This window comes from Peromyscus eremicus, chromosome 19 (genome assembly GCF_949786415.1).
Source record: "Peromyscus eremicus chromosome 19, PerEre_H2_v1, whole genome shotgun sequence".
Classification (NCBI taxonomy): domain Eukaryota; kingdom Metazoa; phylum Chordata; class Mammalia; order Rodentia; family Cricetidae; genus Peromyscus; species Peromyscus eremicus.
Window position 1 is genome coordinate 64,769,399 of NC_081435.1, and position 23,146 is coordinate 64,792,544.

The window sequence follows — 23,146 nt, forward strand, 5'->3', positions numbered from 1 at the left end:
ATCTTAATGTGAAGAATTGATGTCTGTGTATTTTCCAAGTTATTTCACAGCTGCTGTGACAGAACCAGGGGTTGGGGTGTCCTGTTATTCTCCACAGATGCAACCCCTACATCAGCAGACCTTCATAGCACTGGTTTGGTTTGATTCCGTTTTCAACACTGGATCCAGAAACTCTATTTTCCCAGGAAGAAGACTAGCTCGTTCTTTGGAGGAAGCATTTTGTCTGCGCACTTAAAATGGCATTGCTTGGCCCCGCCCCTCCTCCCTGGGCACCACCCACCTGAGCTCAGACGGTGCCACCAGCCTGGGAGTCTCTGTTTCTCTACAGCTAACCTAGTCACTTCCTTCACCCCTCTCCCCATTCTCTGTCCCCAGGTTTCTCCTCGGGTTCTCTTCTCCTTGACAAGGCTGTTTTAGTGTATATCTTCACGGGCTCCGCTCTTTCTTATGAGGCTTGGACCCTGCCCTATTGTGCCCCTGCCTCTTAAGGAAAGATTGTTCCCCCAGAGTGGGTCCATTTGCAGAATCCCCGCTTCCGGGAACTGAAGAACCTGGAAGGCCCTCTGTGCCTGACCTTCAGCCTGTGGCCTGGGGGAGAAAGCCCTTCACCCCTTTATTTTGAAGAAAACAGATGACTAGTAGTAATTATGAGCTCAGGTTATTTAACTTTCTGTGGCTGTAATAAATACCTAAAATAAACCAACTAAAAAGAGAAAAGGGCTATTTTGCTCTGAAGTTTTGGAGGTTTTGGTCCATAATCCGTTGGCTGTATTGCTTTTGGGGCCATGGCAAGTCAGCACCAGTTGTGGAGGAAACTGTTCAGCTCAGAGCAACCAGGAAGTAAGGCGAGAAAGGAGAGTCCCCATGGGTCCCCAACATCCCCTTCAAAGGCCTGTCCTCAGTGACCTGACTTCCCTCCACTGGACCCTACCTTCTTTATTATACAGTGCTGGGAATCAAACCCAGGCCTCATGCGTGCCAGGAAAGTATTCTATCACTGAGCTACACCCCCAGCTCCAACCTTTTAAAGGTTTCCTAATGGTGACTGGGTATGTATAGGGTGTGAGACTTTCGTGGGCTGTTTGAGAACACATTTGATGTATAAAGCATAGCATAAGCAAATGTCTTCTGTGCTTTTCTCTTTTCTGGCCATGTGCTGGTCCCATGATCCCTGGCTGGAAGCACAGTCTCTCAAACCACAAGGCCCAGCTACTCGGAGGTCTGGGCTCTCATGGCTGGATTCTTAGCCCATGTGGAAGATGAAATAGATGCTAGCATGAGACTTAGGTGTCCGCTCCAGGAGATCCTGGGGCAAGGTGCCTTGAACCTCCCATGTGTAAGCGACTTGAGTTTAGGATGTGAAGATGCTGGGACTGGCCTGGGCTCTACACTGCCTCACGCTTCAGGCGTATTTCCTCTGACTGCAGTTTGCCAGATGGCAGTCATGATTACCCTAACTGCTCCCACCTCCGCGGTTGCTGGACTAGGGGTGGGACAAAGGTTTCCCCATTCTCTTTGGAATGGCAGGGCCACAGGTTGCTACCCAAGGTCTGCATCTACTTTGGGGTTGCCATTGCAATTCTTCTCACAGAAAGGGGCAGATGAGGGTGAGCTGAAAGGGTCCCTGCAGATAAGAAGCTCCAGGCATCCATCACCCCCTCCTTCTCCTCTACCCTGAACAGACCCTGGTTCTTCTACTGGCTAGTAGTTTGCATGTCCACACAATAGTGCTGGTCTCACCCACTATGCCTGTGTTAGTGACTCATAGCAACAATCAAAGGCACACCTGGATGTGAGCCTAAGCATGGTGCCTGCCTGCCCTTCCCGTCCACCTCTCAGACTATGTCAGAGAGAAAGCTCAGGATGGTAGCTAGTTGCATGCAGCTCTTCCCATGTGTAGGGTAAGGAGGGAGAAGAGTGTACCAGCCTTTGGTTCTGCTCCTGGTCCCATGCGACACATTATGAGTGGGACTAACTGCACATGTTCACTGCAGGAGTGAATCCGCTTTCGAGAAAGCCAACGTTGACGTATTCCGGGTGCGAACCAATAATGTGGGCCTCATCTATAAAATCAGGTGAGAGTTTGTCCCTGACCACAGTGGTGGTGGGATGATCAGATTGGCATTTTCTGGATATTTAATACTCAACTGGCTGACATTTGAGGAATTACTAAAAGCCGGAATTGTGTCCCGTCTTCCCATCCTCCTGCCCCCATCCTGAATCACAGAGCTCCAAACTGCCCCGTTAGAGACTTGCTTTCATGGGATAGGACAATTTGATACAATTCTCCACACGGTTGAGACATGAGCTCTGACAGACACTGACGCATGATAATTGGGAGCAAATCTCTGGGTCTAAGTCCAAGGTCTTGCTCCGCTGTTTCTTAGCTGTGGGATTTTAGACAGTTTATCTTTCCATGCCTCTGCTTCCTCCTCTCTAAAAATGGCACTTCATCTATATAATGCTAGGACTCACTGAGTCAGTGCATAGAGCAACCACCATGCACTCAGTGAGAGCAGTGTGGCAAGAAGCCTTTGGATGGAGCATTCCCCTGATGCTGTTCTCGCTGAGGGAGTTTCCATAAATTGTATGGAAAGGGATCACTTCCAGCCTGCCTTCAGAGGAAGAGCATTTGATCATTCCCTAACCACCCCTATTCAGCTTATGCTCACTTTAGGGTCATCTGTGGTCTGACTGCCCCTAACTGGGGCCTGGACAGGGCTCAAATGCAGCTTCAGTTCAGTCCTGACTTTTCTTTCTCTCACTAGAAAATTTGGGACCACAGAGTCCCTTTGCTAGGAGAGGAAGAGGACACAAGGGGCCACAGGCATCCAGTGGCCATGTTCTAGGGAAGAAATTAGGCAGAGGTGGGAGCTGTAAGAAGTGAGAAGATTTGGGGCACGGACTCAAAAGAATCTGTATCTATGTCACCCAGTACAGGAGGCATGTGGCTGTTGTGCATTTAAAATACAGCTGACTCATACCAAGTATGTTGTGAGGATAAAACAGACACCAGGCTTTTTTTTTTTTTTGAGACTTAGCAGAAGAAAATAATGGACAACATGTTGTTAAATTTTTACATGGTTATGTGCTAAAATGGTAAGTGGGAGATACAACGTATTATTAAAAACCACTCTATCCGTGTCTTCATATCTTCAAAACCAAGGCTACTAGAACAATCTAGAATTGTATGTTTTGCTCATGTGAACTTTCCATGGGACAGTGTTGTTCTAGAACGGGACCCTTGGATGATGACACTAAGGATGATGTCCGGGGTGAGAGTCACCGAGAGAGGGACTTGATTGACTCAGAGTTAGGGGAGGGGCAGTTTACCCCAGGGGCTGTGTCCTGCCGAGTCCAAAGGTCTAGGTAGCTCCTGCTCTCTGCTTATGCCTTCATGCCCTCCTTCAGTAAGGACTGGATCGGCTGCCGTTTCTATCTTGACTTTGATAGAGGTGATGTGTATGTACAACTCAGGTCAGAACAGAAAGGGTGCAGGGCTGGTGGAGATCAAGGTTAGGAAACAGCACGGGACTGGCCAGGCACAGATCAGGGTGTTCCAACCGAGACCCCCGGGGACTTTGATTTTCCCATGAAAGAAAATATTTTCCTGTGGCAGGGTGACAATATGACAGGCATTAATATGTGCATCTTCCTTGCAAAATATCCCTGTGAATAGACGAGGAAGCTTAAAGCCAAAGGGAGCAAATGACTGGCCCTCTCTCTGGAGTAACCCTTGGGTGCCCTCGTGTGGAAGGGGCGACGCCCTGGTTCTGCCAGTGAAGTGTGGGTGTTGGCTTCTGCCCCAGGATCGAGCATGACAATACAGGCTTGAACGCCAGCTGGTACCTGGACCGAGTGATAGTGACCGACATGAAGAGGCCCCATCTCCGCTACTACTTCAACTGCAACAGCTGGCTGAGCAAGGTGGAAGGTGACCGCCAGTGGTGTCGTGACCTCCTAGCCAGCTTCGACCCCATGGACATGCCCAGAGGTCAGTAGCTAGCTTTGTCTTCCCATCATCTCTCCCTGCCTGGGCCTGGCTCCTCCCTGTGCTCTGGAAGTCCAACTTTCCCCCGCACACCATGCTTTCCTCCTGATTTAGGCCAAGTGAAATGCTATCTGTGCTGGCTAGTATTTGTCTGTGAAAGAGGAAAGGGACTTTGGGGCAGGAGAAGAGGGGCAGTTTCCCTATGGTCAGTCACTCAGCAGAACAGCACATTAGCAAAATTACTGGCTCTGCCCTCTGGCGTATGCCCATGCTATCTCCAGGTCCCACCCACCCCCAGTCAATCCAGCAGAAGTAAGCATCGCCTCTGATCACTAAGCTTTCCGTTTCCCTACCTACCTCCGAGTTTCCACCTCTTGAGCAACTTCGAGCCCCAGGCATTTCCGTCTATAATCCCTGTTGCACTAAACTCGAAACCTCGTTGGTTCTTTTAAAAAATGTTATCAAGGTTTTATTTTCTTACAAAGCCAAATTTCATCATTGCACAAAGTTTAGAAAACAGACACATGAAAATATAAAATAAGAATAATACTTTAATCCCATCACCTAGAAAAATACCACCCACCAGTGACAGATGCATTAATTTCTAGTCCTTTCCATGCATATGTGCTATGAAATAATGGGCTGGCATGTCATCTGTTCTATAGCATGGTTATTTCTATGCCATTAAATATTACTTAATATTTCTATTTCCAGTGGCCATGTATGGTCTAGAACAGTGGTTCTCAGCCTGTGAGTTGCAATCCCCAAAGGCCACCAGAAAACACAGATACTTACATTACTATTCATAATAGTAGCAAAATTACACTCACGAAGTAGCAATGAAAATAATTTTACAGTTGGGGGTCACATGAGGAACTGTATTAAAGGGTCACACAGCATTAGGAAGGTTGAGAACCACTGATCTAGAACATGACATTTGGTCACTGAATCTTTCATCATTGGACATCTATGGTCTGTTTCTCTTCTAAAAAAACACACCCAAATGCATTGTTTAGATTTTAAAGCTCTTTCCCTATGATAAATTCCAAAGTGGAATTTCTAAGTCAAATAGTACGCCCATTAGTTAAAGCTTTAAAAAAATTTATTTGGTATTTGTGTGTGTGTGTATGTGTGTGTGTGTGTGTGTAGTGCATGTATGTACAAATGCAGATTTGCCATACTGCCCATGTGGAGGTCACAGGACAACTTGAAGGAGTTCATTCTCTCCTCCACGTGGGTTCCAAGAACCAAGTTCTCGTTGTCAGGCTTGACAACAAATTCCTTTGCCCACTGAATCATCTCACTAGCCTGGTTCAGGTTTTCGATGCGCATTTCCAGATGGCCACAGGAAGTAGATATTGGACCGAGCACAGCCTCATAAATGCAATACTACCAACACTTGGTTAGTATAGTGTGACTTTTCAGCTGGATCGTAAAAAGGCCTTTCAATGTTCTTTGGTTACTAGTATGATTGAACATTTCATGTTTATTGACAGCTGTTCACTTTTAAACTTTGTTTTTTGATAAATTCTATTATATATATTTGAGATTTACATGAAGTCATGGAGTTCTGAGATATATTATGGATAGTAAAATGATTTCTCTCTCTCTCTGTGTGTGTGTGTGTGTGTGTGTGTGTGTGTGCACACTCGAGGAGGGTGTGCTCACATGCATGTGGGAATTGTCTGTTTATTGTTCTTTCCTGTCTTCCTCTGGGGTGAATTTCACAGATTCCCCTCAAACTGTACACGTCTTGAGTTGTCAACAGCATCTGTCAGGTCAGTCCACATCAAACTATCGTTTCTTCCTCTTCTCTCCCTCTGTTCTTAGAATTTTCCCGCTTCCAGCTTCTCATCTTACCTCCTGCTTTGGCCACACAAAAGTCTGGGGTAGCACCATCGGGAGAAAAGCTCCTGGAAAGTCCCCCACTAAGAGAGAATGGATGCAGCTCAGTGGTCCTCTAGCTTTCCATGAGAGTCAAGTGCAGCTGACCTGATGCCTGAGCCTTTGCGTGGGCCCAGCCTCATCGCCGGCCATAGGACATCAGGCTTTGGTACTTCCAGGCTAGATTCCAGCTAAAGAAATGAAAAGGATCTTCAAATACTGACTCAACTATACCAGCTAACAAAAGGTTAAGGCTTTTTGTTTTTCACCTGGAATCCCACTGACTTGATACTGGGCTGCTATTGGAGGCCTTTAATGATAAAAATGGGGAAGAAAATTAGTTTTTCACTCATGTCATTTAGTAGGAGGAATATTTAAAACTTGCATAGTAGGCAGTAATAGGACAGAGATGGTTGTTTCACAGACCTGTTACTCTTTTCTCCATCCCCAAGGTGGGGGACTGCTACAAGTTCTGACTGATACTCAACTGAACCTTCTTCTCTTCAGGGAAGGCAGGTGTTCTAGGATGTCCCGAGGACCCTCCGACTGAGCAGATCAGTCAGCAGGCAGCCATGGAATGGGAAGGCAGGATGGAGCAGGATCTAAGTATCAAGTATCAGGCACAGGAGAGCTTTCCCTATGGGTAGCAGCAGAGGGCAGTAGTGGACCCACAACAGGGTCTCAGAAGGCCTTTTCCTCTGTAGCTCCCCTTTGAATGCACTTCTCGAGCAAGTGCCCAACATGTTCCTAATGTTCAGAGAGACAGCCTTGTTAGGACTGCCTTCTCCTTTCCTGGAGCCCAGTGAGTAGAAAGAGGATGTTAGAAAGGCAGAGGCAGGAGGTCATGAAGAAAGTAGGTAGATATTGATCAGCCTCACAACTTCACAGAGAGAGGACCTTAAGATGGAAGACCTAGCCACTGAGTTTGGCTTCTCAGTTGATCTCAGCAGGTTGAGAAATGCCCCATATGGCTTCTTAAGGAAGTCAGGCAGCACAACCCACCCAAAAAGCCTGTCCTCTGCTTCCCTGAGCCTGGCTGTCAGGCTTTGGGGACCCACAACAGGGACTTAATTAGACAGCTCCTTCCCCAAACCACCCAAGGGTTCCCCAACCCTAGTCAGTCCCATTCCACCTTCAAGGGTTTTACCTCCTTCAATCACCATGTACATAAGGCATCACTCTTCCTTATTCACCTTCTTTTTTTTTTTTTTTTTTTTTTTTGGTTTTTTGAGACAGGGTTTCTCTGTGTAGCTTTGCGCCTTTCCTGGAGCTCACTTGGTAGCCCAGGCTGGCCTCGAACTCACAGAGATCCACCTGGCTCTGCCTCCCGAGTGCTGGGATTAAAGGCGTGCGCCACCACCGCCCGGCCTTATTCACCTTTTAATAGCCGTGTGAGCTTGCCTGAAACAAAAGTTATGGCATAAATACTGCTCTCTATAGATGCAAATATCAGCTACACACCAGTACACAATAATGTGAATACACCTTCTTAGACGATCCTCGTATATGAATACTGGGATCTCCCAGACCACCCAGTGTACAGATCACACCTGGGGAAACAGCACTGGCTCCTTCTGAAAGCAGAGGAGGAAGAGAAAGAGGAAAGGCAGGAGGTGCCAACCATAATGGCCTGTCTTCTTAAGTCCTTGCTTAACTGGTCCCACTTCTTTGAGGATGAGGGTGAGGTGAAGAAGGTCCTCGTAGGTGTTAACTACACTGAGGTTCATCCAAGGCCAATTGAAGATTGCTGAAAGGGCTGGGACTAGAGTGGGGTCAGCTTATCCTCAGCTGAATTGCCTCCTGCCCATATCTTGGGCAAGGAAAGATCAAGGGCAAATTAGTCTGGCTCTGTGAGAGCTCTATGGAGTCATGGAAGTCAGCTGTTCCTGGGCGTCCTGCTGTCCTGGGCGTCCCTCTCCCACCTTCACACCCTTATTGAGTGACAGGCAGTTCTCAGCCTCCCAGGGTGACCCCGCCACCGCAAAGCAGCATTGATGATAAGAAAACTATTTTTTGAAATTGAACCCTTAGCACTCTCCCTGAGTCTTCTGTTTGTCTTGCTCCAGGCCTTGCTTGACAGACAGTATCCAGCCCATACAGGCCTTCAGGGAAGGGTTCTCCTGGCTAGAACTCAGTTTTAGAGAAGGGGAGGGGGTTTTTTCCAGGTCAGGTTGAACACTTCTTTGATTCCACCATCTTGTTTTTCTGTTTTTAGTTGTAGGGCAACGTGCATGAACAAAAACGACCATTTCAATCATTTTAAGGTTATAGTTTACTGGCAGTAAGCATACTCAAGGTGTTTTTTAACCAGCCCATCATCTGTCTCCAGAACCTTCTCTCTTCCTAAACTGAGACTCTGTCCTTATTAAACTCGAGCACGTAGCCCCTCTCCTCCCAAGCCCCGGTCACCTCAGGTCTATTTTCTGTTTTTCTGAATTTGACAACTCTAATAACCTCGTGTAAATGGAATTATGCAATAATTGTCCTTTCATACTTGGCTTATTTCACTTAGCACAATGCCTTCAAGCTTCATCCACCCAGTAGCATATGTCAGAACTTAATTTCTTTTTAAGATAAACAATACTTAATATAATATATACTGCATCTTCACTCATTTTATCTCTCTCTCTCTCTATATATATATATACACATATATATATGTATGTATATATACATGAGAGAGATATTTGGACTGTTAGTACCTTTTGGTCATTGTTGATAAAGCTTCTGAGAACATGGGTGTGCATGTTGAGTTGCCGCTTTCAGCTCTACTGGATGTACACCACGGGGTAGGTTATACTTAGGATTAGGTCAATCATGTATTGAATTTTGAGGAATTCCCATACTGTTTTTGATGGTGTTTGCAACATTTCTGCATCCTCTCCTACAGTGTTGGGAGTTCCAGTTTCTCTACATCATGACCAATGCTTATTGTCTTGATAATACTATCCAGTAGACACAAATTTGTATCTCTTTGTGGTTCTGACTTGCATTTCCATAATGATTCATAATATTGATGATTTCTTCATATGTGCTTCTTGGTCATTTGCATATTTTCATTGGAGAACTATCCATTTAAATCCTTTGCACGTGTTTTAGATGTCAAGTTGTTTGGATTTTGTTCTTGTTGAGTTGTAGGAGTTCTTTATTTTTCTAAATATTAATAAATATTAATCAGATATAAGATTTATAAATATTTTTTCCCGTCCATCCAGTTGCCTTTCACTCTTGATAACCGACTATATACTCATAGGTTATTTCTGTTCTTTTTCTATGGGTCAATATATTTATTCTCAAGTCAGTACACTCCTGTTGCTCTATAATAAGCTTTGAAATCAGAAATTGAGAGACCTGTACTTTTATTCTTCTTTTTCAACACTATTCTGTCTATCTTGATGGCCTACTTCTTTTAATTCATTCTGGATGGTCATTAAGTGTTTCTTCACAATGAATTGCATCATGTCGACTTTGCAGTCAAAGGTCTCTGTTCGCCTGGAAAAAAAGAGAGCATCTGCTGCGCTCCAAGTTTTCAATTCCTGCTCAGGACTTAAGGCCACTGGAAAAATATTCTGGATCCTCCTAGCGTCCCCACATGAACCAGCGGCAGTGGGGTCCCTGTATTGGCTGGCTTCCCCAGTGCTGCTCTGGAATGGTCCAGGCAGGCAGCACACACAATTAAGCAATTCAGGCACACGTGGAGCTTGCACAGGGACTTGGCAGCCATCTCCCTGATTGTCTCCCACTTAGAGAGGGTACCAGGGGACCTGGCATCTTCTGGAATTTATGGAAGGCTGGCAGCCACCTCTCCAGCACATTTGCATTTGTTATCCCTAGGAACACAGGCTTAGCTATTCAACTGCTTCAGAGGAGCTGTGAATTTTCTGTCCTTCCATCTGCCTCTTGGCATCCCTTCCATTATCACGCATGCCCGACTCTTCCTGGAAGGTTTTTAGTGTCTGGTCTGGAATGACTCCCCCTCTTACAACCTAGAATCAGAAGGGCAGAGCAGCCATGGTGCTGTCTCCAGACCTATGGAAGCCCTGGGCCCGAAGCCAAGTTCAGGCTCCCACTCTCTGAGACACAGCATCCTCCTTAGTAGCTGCCAAAGCAAATCTCTCTGGCTGACAGCGTGGGATGCAACTCCCAGGTGTTTTGAGATGGATAAGTAGCTAAGAAATGCCACACTGCAGGGATGGCTGTTTGCCTCTTTAACTCTCATGACCAAATATCTATCTATCTATCTATCTATCTATCTATCTATCTATCTATCTATCTATCTATCTACCTATCTATCTACTTACCTACCTACCTATCTATCTCTAACTAAGCTTGTGCCACTCCCAGAGTAACACTGGGGTGTCTCCTGCCCCCACCCCACCACCTGTCACTTCCATTGATTCTTAAGGACTTGTATGAACATCGGCTGGCAATAGGTTTGTGTTTATGGGGCACATGTTGTGTGTGGTGTTTCACCTATAAAGACAGCAATAGACAGGTGCCAAGAGCTCTCTCCTGGGAGGCAGAGCCCTTGGGTCTGCGATCACATCTCACCCACTGTGTGACTTTGGGCAAGTCACTTGTAACTGTCTACATTTCTGCTTCCTTGTCTTACCAGGAAGCCATACTGGATGTCCCTTGAGGTCCCATACGATGCTGGTTTTCTCTCACGCTGTCTTTCTTGCTTGTCTCAGGTTTTTCCACTCACTGATTTCTGTACTTCTACTGTAATGCTGTCACTTTTGTTGTGACATTCCCAGGCACAGGACCTACATGCCATTGGTAAGCCTGATGCAGAGTTACACGGGCTGAGATTACAGGGCTGATAGGCCGCCACTGACCCATTCTTGAGGCTGAAGTGGGGTGTAGGGCAGTGCTGAAGGATGCAAATGTAGAGATATCAGAGCTTGATAAGGTTTGACAGGATAATGAGATATTTGGGGTGCCCCAGCATTGGGTCTTATAGCGTTTGCCTTGGGGGTCTGTGTAGTCCCGCAGCATGAGCAAGACCTGTATAGGTCAACCCTGGCCTGGCTTTCTCCTGCCAGCACGCTGTTACTCCTAGCTTCTGGCCACAGTCTAGGTCCAACCCACAAAGTCATCCATCTTGAAAAGTAGAAATGATTGTGTAGCTTAAACTAGTACTGATCCTACGCCACATCACTTTGGGTAAGCTCGGCCATCTGAGCATGGGGCAGGCCTCTGAGACCCAGAGTCATATTCTATCCAGGCTGGGAAACCATTAACTGCCTAGGCTGTCAGAACCCATGCTTAATAGCTCATGAATGTGTCACACTTGGACCCTGTCACAAATGGTGGGAGAAAGCCCCTCTATCCAGAGGACCCAGGCTTGCCCCTCCCCTGGCTCCCAGCTGGCACCTCTTTCCTGGGCTCTGTTAGGAACAAACCTCCTAAGACACATTTAATCTTTGATGGATTAGTGGTAGGGACAGTTGCAGCCCGTCTTGCCACATGCTTCATAGAGACCAGGGGATGCTTGTAGAGAAAAGAGATCTCTCAAGAAGCACTAGCGTTTTCCTTATCTGAACTGCCAGTCTAATTGCCCTCCACCTTTTGCTATACCCAACGGCACAGCCAGTCTGGAGGTGGCCCAGGCCCTGGGGACAGGTAGAAATGGACTGTGTTTATTCTCAGTACCACGACCATTTCTCTCAGGCATTCCATGAGGTATCTAGGTTATGACTTCATTACAGAATATGCTGTGCTACACTGTGATTGGCACACTGAGTTACAGATGTGCACGAAGTCTCATTAAGACCATGTCAGGCGTGGCGCCCCACCCATCCCGTGTGTCTGAGGAGAGGACAAAATAAGTGGGGGTTGTGGTTAGCACAGGAAGGGCATGTGTAAACTATATTGACCAGCAGTGGATCATGACCTTCCAGAGGATTGTGTGGCACCAACACCCTTGCCAAATGACAGTGACTGATGATGACCTGTGACAATAACAGGTCACTTATGCCAGGGGATCAATGCAAAGACATAACCACAAGGCTCTGCCAGGGGAACCAGTAGTTATGGCCTTTCTCATGTTCTTCTGGATACCACTGAATAATTAAACAGTTGTATTGGGTACCAGAGAATAATGCCACAGGGTGATTGAATCATCACTTTTAAAATGCAACACTCTGGCTCAGAAGGCACACGAGGTGAATGCTCACTCTGAGTTCTGGTTCTGGCTTTCCCAAGCCAGTAGCAATAAGACTTGGGAGCAGATCACAGCTCCTCTTCCATACATGTCTCCTCTGTAGAATGGCTGGACCAGGTAGGTGGCCTGGGGTCCAGCAGGTGTAGAATATTGGGGGTGTAGGACAGGAAGGGGTGCCTTTGGTGCTTCTCTTCTGCTGTAAGCACATCTCTGTAGATGTAACCAACCTTCTTATTAAATAAGAAACACAGAACCAATGCAAGGAAGAAAGCCAAGAGGTCAGAGCTAAGAGCTAAAACCTTACCCTTCCTCCTGCAGTGGTCCTACCTCTCCGAACCAGAGCTACCCCTGTGTTAAAGTCTTTATATAGAGTTCCTGTTCTGCCTTCTCATTGGTTGTAAACCCAACCACATGACTGCCTCGTCACGGCCTGTCTGTATAGACCTCCAGGTTTTCTATGATTGGTATTGAGATTAAAGGCGTGTGTATCCAATGCTGGCTGTATCCTTGAACACACAGAGACTTACCCAGCTCTGCCTACCAAGTGCTGGGATTACAAGCGTATGCCACCACTGCCCTGCTTTCCTATGGCTTGCTAATAGCTCTGACCCCTGGGCAACTTTATTTATTAACATACAAATAACATTTTAATACAAATAAAATATCACCATACATCTCCCTCATTTCTTTTCATCTTCTTACCGAGTGACCCCCGTTCTCTGTGGTTAGAGCCTGGCTGGCCCAGTCTACCATTTGCACAGACACTTAGCACACACTTGAGCACTGTAATGTTCTCACCTGAACACTTGGCGTTGTTCTTTGAACCGGAAATGTTGCCCACAGTATGATATTTTGAACACTTGTTTCCCCAGCTGATGCTGCTGTTTTGGGGAGGCCACAGAACTTCTGGGAAGTGGGGGGCCAGGCTGGCAGAGGTGGGTCGCTCAAGGAGAGTGTTTGAAGGTTATGCCTGGCTTTTCTGGTTTACTGTGATGTGAGCAACCTCCTCACATGACCCTACCTCCATGTTCTGAGCCGTGCCTCTGTGCCTTCCCTGACATGGTAGACTCTAAGAACCCTCCGAGACAGTGAGCCTGAAGAAACCTTTCTTCCTTTACACCATTTCCGTTAGGCTCTGTAATCATAAGGATTCAGAAGTCGCTAATACAGGGGCAGTATCAGTTTCTCTCTTCTGAGATCATCCTGGGACCTGAGCATGAAGCCTGGATGTGGCAGCTCACCTGCAGCAGCCCAGGTGTTTCCTCCCTTCTCCTACATTCTGAGCTGTCCTGGTTCTTGTGATTGAGATACAGACTGCAGCTTCTGGCCTCTCAGACTTAGAAAGGACTATCAGTGTCACCGTCCCCTCTAGGATCCAGGCGACATTTAGTTCACTAAAACGATAGCTGTGGATGGGATCTCAGCCTCCACAACATCTGGAGTCTGCAGGGAGAGCCTCCCTTCCCTGCTTTCCTCCCTCTCTCTGACATTTCCCCATCACCTAGCTGCAAACCTTGCCGGTGCTGTTGAGGGTGGATCATCATTCCTCATAACCCTGTGGAGGGGGCTCCAGTCCCACAGGGACAGGAAATGGGCCTGGACCTGGAGAGCTGGGGCCAGGCTTGAAACATTCACCTCCTCTGACTTCACTGCTGCTTCCCGCCCACCCCATCTGCTCCCACCCAGCACTGCAGAAGATCATCTCCGGAAAGAGTGGGAAGAGAGAACCACTCACAATGAGGCTCTGGTGAGGCATAAAAGAGAATTTTAGGACTAAAAGGGATTTCATCTACTCCTCCTCCACTTTACAGAAGAGAAAATGGAAACCCAGGGGAGCCAAGTAACCCACTGTTGGTCACACAGCCCGACTGTGGTGCAGAGCGGGAGCCCTGGGCTCATGCTGGCTCACATTGCTCTTAAGCATATTCATTCAGTGACTTGATGAATGAACTGTTTTGCTATTTCCATGCACCAAACCCTGTGCTCACAGCGGATGTGTGCAACTCTTTCTCCGTAAGCTTAGAGGCTTCAGAAGACAGAGTCAATAACCACAGGGCAGAGAAGAGAACCACTATGCTCTAAGTGGGGATGGTTTAGGCTAATGGGATCATGGTGGAAGTGGAATCAGGAGGGATCCAGGAAGAAGCTGAGCTCAGGCTGAATTCGTGGTGGTGGTGGTGGTGGTGGTGGTGGTGGCGGCGGCGGCGGCGGCGGCGGCGGCGGCGGCGGTGGGGCTTCAATAGAATGAGAGCCCTTGGGAAAACAATGGGCTCTGATGGCTGTGTCTCACCCACACTCTCCAGCTCCAGCATCACTGAGGCTTCTGCTCTTACCAGGACCACAGCCAGCCACAGGCTCCTCATCTGAGCAGCCAGAACCTTCGGAGAAGGCATGGAATCATTATAGATTTTCTCCAAACTTGGTTATTTTGATTCTTAAATGGGTATTTTGAAAATAACTCTTTCATTTATGGAAATAGAATATTTTCTATTCTACATTTTGTGCCCAAGAAACTAGAAACTTTTGATCAGACCCTGCCTTGGTCCCAACCCCATTGTGTGTGTCCAGTCCAGCGCCAGTGGATTCCTAGTAGCCATCCCCTGGATTCCAGGTGTGGTTTGGATTGAGCCCAGCGAGAGTCTCAGAAAGGTGCCTACTTCTTGGGGGCTAGAAGTCCACCCCTGGCCTTTGAGTCTCTCCTTATTCCACATCCATTCCTTAATCTTCCCTCCAGCCTCCTGGAGATCTTTGGTGCCAAAGCCAGCACAAAGGCACAGGAAATTGGCAAAGGTTCTCAAGGGCTTCTTTCAAATCAGAGGCTGAGGCTTCCTCCAGTATCGACTCTAGGTGACCTTATTCTTTAGTTCCAGTGATAGGAAAATGCATGACCAACAAACTCCAAGTACTGAAAAATGTGCAAAAACTAACAAAATATCATAATTCTATTATCTGAAGATGGTGGTAGGCAATTTTTGTTTGGCACTTACTCATGACAGGCATAATTCTTAACAAATTGTCTAATGTCTGTCCATCCATCCATCCATCCATCCATCCATCCATCCATCCATCCATCTATCCATCATCTATCCATCATCTATCTATCTATCTATCTATCTATCTATCTATCTATCATAAACTACATTTAATATTTACAATGACCCATGAGGAAGGAATTATATTACTACCCCCACTCACAGGTGATGTTTCTCAGAGTTACCACTATGTAAACACGGAGCCAGCAGTTAGCCCATTGCTGGAAACCAATCCCTGTGTAAGGAGTCACCCCTTGGTGAAAGTCCTTCCTGTTCTTTTTTCCCTCCAAATTTCGATTCATGAATATATTAAACATGTTAATTTAGATTTAGATTTGTAACCACGTTTTCACTCAGTACTCAGTCACACAGTGTAGTCATTATGAACACATTAATACTAAACTCAGAGTCATCGATAATACACTGGTGTCACATTATGGATAGAAATCAATAAAGCAATCTGTTGATATCATTTGACCAAGAACGAGCTCAGATCTGAAATCTCTATTTGGCTTTGCCTGTGTCTTCTGATGTCCCCATCTGTCTCTTGTATGGGTCTGAATCTGTCAGACACTTGTCCAAGTGCTGCTTTATCTGCCTTTATATGTCTGTCCCTAACAAAGGGCTTTGCTCTCTATTGAACAGCACGGAATGTGTCACATGGAGAAGGATTGAACACTTGAACAGTGTTTTACGAGGGATTAAATCATTGACTCCAACTGATGACAGCTGACCCAGATAACAAACAAACCGATGATATCAACTAACTGATATCCATATATTGATGTAGGATATCCAACATTGATGATCCATATTTGTTTTATAAGGATTTTTCAACCTATATTTGCTGTTTTCAGCAAGTGATTATCATAATGCACAAACACACAAATACATTACCTTTGGGTCAGGGGCATGGAAGAGTTCATAACTTAAGATTACAGACATACCTTTACTTAGGTGGTAAGGGCTGGTTACATGGGAAGTCCAAGGCAAGTAAGGTTGGTTGTTACCCTGTTCTCTTAAGGCAAGTTAAACAAATGGGCTGAGCACATAGTAGGATAGCAGTCTTAAAGTCTTCAGAGAACTTCACTGTAGGGCCCAACGAGTGTCTCAGTCTCTTAGAATATAGATATATTTTCATCACAATGTGTGACCACAGTACAGCATTACCTAATTCTAACCATTTATTTTAAACAGCAGCCCATGAGTGGAAGAACATCACAGCTCACCCATCAGTCTCCTATTTTGGATATTTTAGCATGATTAAGCATTCTGTGCTTGTAGGCACACCGAACAGGACCATTCCTTTCCTGTAAACTGTTATGTGCAGGGATCTCACAGTTTGCATGTGTTCAGACTTCTGCATGTATAATATGTCAATCACTTGACTCCCAGAAAGGCTGAGCAAAGCTCTAGTTCCTCCTGCTGCAGGTGAGCAGTGTCTGAGGAGACAAACAGTAGCAATGAAGGGAAGCCTGGGACAAGTGGGGCAGTGGATCCCAGGGAAGGAGTGGAGGTGCTTAGGAAAGTTTGCTCAGAACAGCCAGTGTGGGAACAAGTGGACACCAAGGCTCAAGTGCAGAAAGCTCTGCAGAGCTTGCTGATGAGCTGGCTGAGGTGGGGAGGGCAATGTGAAGCTTCTACACTGCATCCTACCATGCCAGCTTATTACGGAGAAACACACTGTGTATTTATAGAGGTAATGAGGGGGTAGATGATTGTCCACAAACAACCATTAGAGACCAAGCATTTTATTCATTTTTTAAATTTGTGTGTGTGTGTGTGTGTGTGTGTGTGTGTGTGTGTGTGTGTGTTAATGTCTGTGCTGGTACATGTGTGTTCATGTGCATGTAGACATCAAAGGGTCTCTTATTGGCCTGGTACTTGACAACTAGGCTAGGCCAGCTAGCTGGTCAACCCCAGAGATCCCCCATTTTTGCCTCCTAAGCACTGGATTGCAAGCATATACTACCATGCCTACTTCTTTTACTGGGTCCTGGGGGTCAAACTCAGGTCCTTTCGCCTGCAAGGCAAGCACTTCATTGAGCCATGTCTCCCTCTATCAAAGTACTGTCAACCAGGCTGCGGCGAGATTAAACCCAGAGCCTGTGTTGGAGCATGTAAGTGTCAATGGGCACCACAGACACCAGTTCAGGGGTGGGTGCACTGTGGGCTCAGGAGTGGGTGCTTTTGAAAGCGCTTGGAATGTGAGCTGATACAGCATGAAGGAGAGTGTTGGTTCAGATCTCTTGAGTTTCAGTTAGACCTAACCATTTCTCAAGCATAAACTCGGTCCAGTTTCTTAGCCTCCTTTCTCCCCGTCAGTCAGATGGTGGCATAGTCACTGTCTGGCCTGTAGAGTCACATTCTCAGACTGTGACAGAACACTTGGCAGTAACAACTAAAGGAAGGAAAGACTGATTTTGGCTCACAGTTCGAGAGGACACAGTCTACCATGGTGGGGAAGATGTGGCTGTAGGTAGCCCCATGGCTTTGGGAGGCTGTAGCAGCTGCTTCTCATATGGCACTGACCAGAACCAAGGCCAAGCTACAACTATCTAGCCCTACTGCTACAGCCTTACATATTCCAGCTAGGGTCTGCTAGGTAGGCGCCATGTTCAAAAGGATCTACCACCCTGCAGAACAGCTGGGGCTCAACTGTTTTAAAATACCAGAGTCCCTGGGGGACATTGCACATATAAGCTGCAGCGGGACCCATTGCTGTGAGGACGGAGGTGACAGATGTAACAAGAGGCTCTTGTTTGGGTATGTCTACAATAGCAGCGAAGTAGAGACCTTTTAAAGGGAAATAGAAAACACTGCTCCTATTTGCCAGACCGGAAGAGAGAGAGAGAACAAAGAAGGGCATTGTGGAGAAAGGCAAAGGAAGAGAGAGAGCTCTGGGGTCTCTGAACCCAGGAGTTCCCAATGCCCATCAGAGGCTGTGGGGAGTCCGGAGGAGGAGTCCGGACAAGGAGGGGAGGGGAGACAGCCGGACCTATCAGAGATGGGAGACACTGGCACAATCAGCAGGGGTAGAGTCAGGGTCAGGGTCAGAGATAAAGGTCTCTGGGCTGAATTCTCAGGCCAGTGGCCAGCTACCCACCTGATCTCCCCGACCTGAGCAGGAAGGAGTCGTGTTAGCCTCGTCTGGCTGGGAGAGAACATCCTTACCTCCTGGGAAGCCCTCCCTGCACGCCGCCTCCCCCTCCCAATCTCTCCCACTGCGTTTTCATCTCCTCCCTCCCCCGCACCTCCTGTGAGTTCTCTCTTCTAACACCCCGGCGGGTGTGAGCTCCAGGCTGTGGGGTGAAATGACACCACCAGGGCCCTGTCACCGTCCCGAAGGCTGAGGCTTCAGTCTGTGTACACACAGTCCAGGGACGCTTGGAAGGAAGAGAAAGACAAGGTTTACCTGTGACTATTTAAAAAAAAAAAATGGCCACATGCACACCTCCAGCCTTGGCTCAAGTGGTGTTGGTGTGAGACAGCCCTCTTCTAGGGCCACAGGGTTCAGAGACAGGCATGTACTCAACATGTGACAGGAACATGCCCAGCAGCTTCTCCAAGCTCACCTGTACATGCAGACCGAGATCTGGGGGGGCAACTCCTCATCACTGAGCCTCCCCCACCACCAGGGTGCTCTCTGGAGACGTGTTGTGTTGCTGCTGTGTGCTGACTGTTCCAGACAGCGCAGGGGAGGCTGTGGGGGTGGCTGGCACACCACGCTTAGGCAGCTAGGGCCTGCCAGCTTCTGCCTTTTCTGGAAGCCCACGCAGGCGCTTCCGCGGGCCTCCAGGGACACATTTCCGGTTGGAAGGGTGGTAGCCCTTGGGCCTCTGCCTCCAGCCTGCAGAGAGGAAACTGCGCAAGGCCAGGCATGTGTTTGTATCCACTGAGCGGGGCAAGAGGCCATGAGGCACAAGTGTCTTTAAACGGAATCTCACTCCACAGCACAGCTTGGGCTGTGGTTGCTTAGCTTTGGAGGGCGCTAGGCATTATCTCAAGACCAGCTCTGCGCCCCTCCTTGTGTGTTCTTCTGAACTTGCACTGACCTCCAGCAGAGGGAGGCTGTTGCCCTTGTGGCAGGGATGCAGGCTAAGATGTATTCTTTCCACCACACAACTTTATAAGGAGACACTTCATATTCGCTATAGGTTTGTGTACTCGATACGATTGTCCAACAGATGGCACCAGAGTGTCTTGAAGAAGGGATTCTTTCGAAGTGTGCCTGCCAGGATGGGCTTATGGTAACACTGCTGAAAGAGCAGAGTCAGTTTCAGGAGAATTTTTACAAGTAGCATACCTAATGGGCAAATCACAAGCCAATTCTAGAGCTGGCTCAAGAAGCAATTCCCACAGTTTGTCCCTAGGCAGGTTTTTCCACGTTGATCACTCTCCTTATCCAATTCGACCTTCCCCACTCCTTCTGTCTCTGCTCTTTGCCAGCTCTGAGCCAGGCCAGGGGTGAAAGGCACGTGCGTGTCAAGTGGGGGTGCACTGGTGCTGTAGTTATGTGTCATACTGTGTTTCCAGGGCTAGCTTCCACTGCACGAAGCATGGTGGACAGAGAGAGCTGACTCCAAACTATCTTCACCTCAGGCACAGGCTCCACACCTGCAGAGAAAGGGACTAGTTTCCAGTCTCTAGAGTCCTGGGCTTCTTCTCAGCCACTGGTTCAAACGCCTGTTATCCAGCAGGGACAGCTCACTCTGTGACAGGACAGCTCTGCTCTCCTGTGAGGACTGGAGGACCTGAGCACACACGAAGAGACCTGGAAACAGCTGAGTGCGCTGACACACGCCTTTAATCTCAGCACTCGGGAGGCAGAGCCGGGTGGATCTCTGTGAGTTTGAGGCCAGCCCGGTCTACAAAGCAAGTTCCAGGACAGTTAGGGCTATTATACATGGAAACCCTGTTTTGAAAAACCAAGGGGGCGGGGGCACAAACCTAGCTGTCATCAATTATGTGTGGGCAAAGAATGATTTATATATATTTAAATGATTGAAGCTAAAGGAAGAATTCTACTCATGCTACACAAAATTCTGAGATTCCAGTGAAGTGTCAACCAAGAAAACTTTACTGGGACACTGCTGCGCCCACTTTGTTCACATAGTATGGTCTATAGCTACTTAAAAAACTTTTAAAGAGCTCATTGAGGTCTTTAAACACCCACCTGTCCATACAGTGTAGTTTGGTGACTTGGGGAAAGGCATACAGCCATATAACCACTACCACATGCAGACATCATCCAGAAAGGTCTTCACGTTCCTTTATGGTCAACTCTCCTCACTTAACTCTGGTCTAAAGCATGTGGTTGAGTTTGTGCCATAGCAGCAGAGTTGAGTCATTGTAACAGAGATCAAATGGTGTCCCAACTGGCACTTTCTAGAAAAAGTATACTGACCCCACACAGGGCAGGGGAGGCCACTGTGTATCTTAGGAAGAACCCTGAGTCCAAAGGCAAGAAACGCATGGTTCATAGCAGGTCACCCCACCCTCGGGAGCTCTGTTTCCTTGTCTATAAATGACGGTATCAGCTGAGCCTGCCCTACCTGTATCATATGACTGACTTCAAAGCCGTGCAAGTGCTTTGTAAGCTGCAAAGGCCTGCATGGATGCTTCGTCTCGCTCACCCAAGAAAGCGGGTCACCATTGTTGACATGGATGAGATGTGACCTTTCCCCTGAGAATCCTCTTTCAGCCCTCTCTTCTTGGCATCTTTCTCCCTGCTTCGACACCTCCCCCTGGCCTTTGGGGAGGGTTTCCTTAAGCCCTCTATGTATCGCCTCTTCACTCTGGACAGTTTCAGGGTGCCAGGTTACCAGCCTCAATATGTGGTCCTGCATCCAAAGCGGAGGACATTTTCCATCTTATCGACAAACAGATCTTATGGCGAATTCTACATACGACAGCCCACGTATGTTAGTTATTTTGTTGCTTTGCTGTGACAAAATCCCTGGCAGAACTAAGTTGAGGGAAGAAGGACCCCCAGGCTCCCGGTGTCTGGGGATTTCAGCCCATTGTGGCAAGGATGGCTTCAAGGAGTGGTTCGAGGTGCTGGAAACTTGCACACAGCTCCTGGTTGGAAAGCAGAGAGCTTGGGTTAGAATCAGAAGCAGATACCTATCGCTCTGAAGACCTGATGCACTTCTGTAGCCTAGTGGCCATGTGTCCCCAAGTTTTCATACATAACCTCCCCAAACAGCCCTACCAGCTGGGGACCAACATGTAGAGGACATTTCCTGTTCAAATGTAACGTCCCGTGTGACCGCATCTGCCTGTGGAGGAAGGCTCCACACACTGCACTGTTTGCTTTTGTAAAGACTTGCTTTGTCAATAATACCCCAAGTCACCAGTTAGTGTTGCATTGGGGGCACTGTGCCCTTGGGCCTTGTTTTGGAAATCGACAACTTAGATATATCAGGGAATTATGCTGAAGAGGAAGTGTGTAAAAGGAGGAGGTAGAAAGCAACTAATAATTCTCATTGCCCATTTAAGGGGACTTTGAGAATAATGGCACTGTAAGGTGAACCTCTTTATCCCTGTGACTTCTCTCATACTTTCCTTGGTGTGACTGTCACCTAACATCAAACGTCTGCTGTCACCCAGGAAACCATCTCGAGACTCATAACCCCATCTTAACCTAGAAAGTTCCAAAGGCCAGCAGAGAGCCCACCCCTTTCTCCCACAGCGTCCACCTAATTTCCTGATCCCTTGGCCCAGATCCATTCTCACTTCAGCTGGAAAGGCCCTGCAGTGCCCTTTCCCAGTTCTGGGCTCTTGAGCCCTGACCCTGACCTGCTTCTGCTAGCTTCATTCTGGCTTGGTATCCAGACTCTGCAGGATTGGGCACAGTGTGTCTGAAGGCCTCTTTCGGCTCCTGCATCTCAGGCTTTCCTTGAGTTGGCCAAGTCATTGCGATGGAGATCAAATGGTCTACTACTCCTACAACATGTCCTACCGGGTATTTTCCGGAAAGATCTTTCCTATGGTTCCCTTGATCTCTTGGTCTCCCTCCCCAGCCAGTGTCAAGGAGGTCTGGTGTCTCCACAGTCTTTCACCAACGGCATTTCTGCTATAGTGTCTCTGACAAGATGAGTCTCCAGCCGACTGTGTGGCCCATAGTAATTGCTTAGGTGTCTCTAAGGGATGGGGGACTCACCCAAAGGGTACCCCATTCCTTTGTGGCTATTTTTTTTCCTGTTCAAAAATCTTTAAGAGTTAAAATTTTCCTCGTATAATCTGGCCTGGTGACGTCAAATCTGTGTTCTGGAATGATCCAGAACACACTCACTATAGACGTCTCCCCGCCTCTCTTATCCTACCCCTGCTCCACAACGCCTGGGTCCCTGTGAAATCCCTCTGCCTCTCCTTACTGCCAGGTGATTGGAAACGGCCTCTAGATGCCCCCTGGGGTGCCACTTTGGTACCCCCAGCTGCAGTGACCTGACATCTTGTCATCAGTAAGAGGGGTCTTTCTTGCCTCTGTGTGCAGGGAGCCCTAGAGTAGTGCTGGAGAAGGTCGTATGCTGGTTTGAATGAGATGGTTTGAATGGGATGTCCCCATAGACTCAGGCATTGGAATTCTTGGTCCCCAGTTGGTGGAGCTGTTTTGGGATGCTCAGGGGCATGGTTGATATATTGTGCACCCCAATAAACTTATCTGGGGGTCAGAGAACAGAACAGCCATAATATTAAATATAGAAGATAGGCAGTGGTAGCATATGCCTTTAATCCTAGCATTCCAGAGGCAGAGATCCATCTGGATCTCTGTAAGTTCAAAGCCACACTGGAAACAGCCAGGTATGGTGACTCACGCCTTTAATCCCAGGAAGTGATGGCAGAAAGCAGAAAGGTACATAAGGCATGAAAACCAGGAACTAGGCTGGTTAAGTTTTTAGGCTTTTAGCAGCAGTTCAGCTGAGATTCATTCTGGATGAGGACTCAGAGGCTTCCAGTCTGAGGAAACAGGATCAGCTGAGGAATTGGCGAGGTGAGGAAGCTGTGGCCTGTTCTGCTTCTCTGATCTTCCAGCATTGACCCCAGTACCTGGCTCCAGGTTTGTTTTTA

General features: G+C 47.5%; 1 protein-coding gene across 1 annotated transcript in view; it reads left to right on the forward strand.

Moving 5' to 3' along the window:
• The window catches only part of Loxhd1 (lipoxygenase homology PLAT domains 1), a 161,523-nt gene that overhangs the window by 10,171 nt on the left and 128,206 nt on the right, over positions 1-23,146 (forward strand). The window contains exons 3-4 of the mRNA XM_059246129.1: positions 1,995-2,075; positions 3,810-3,994. Coding sequence (XP_059102112.1) covers positions 1,995-2,075; positions 3,810-3,994 — 266 coding nt within the window. The remainder of the gene's footprint in view (positions 1-1,994; positions 2,076-3,809; positions 3,995-23,146) is intronic.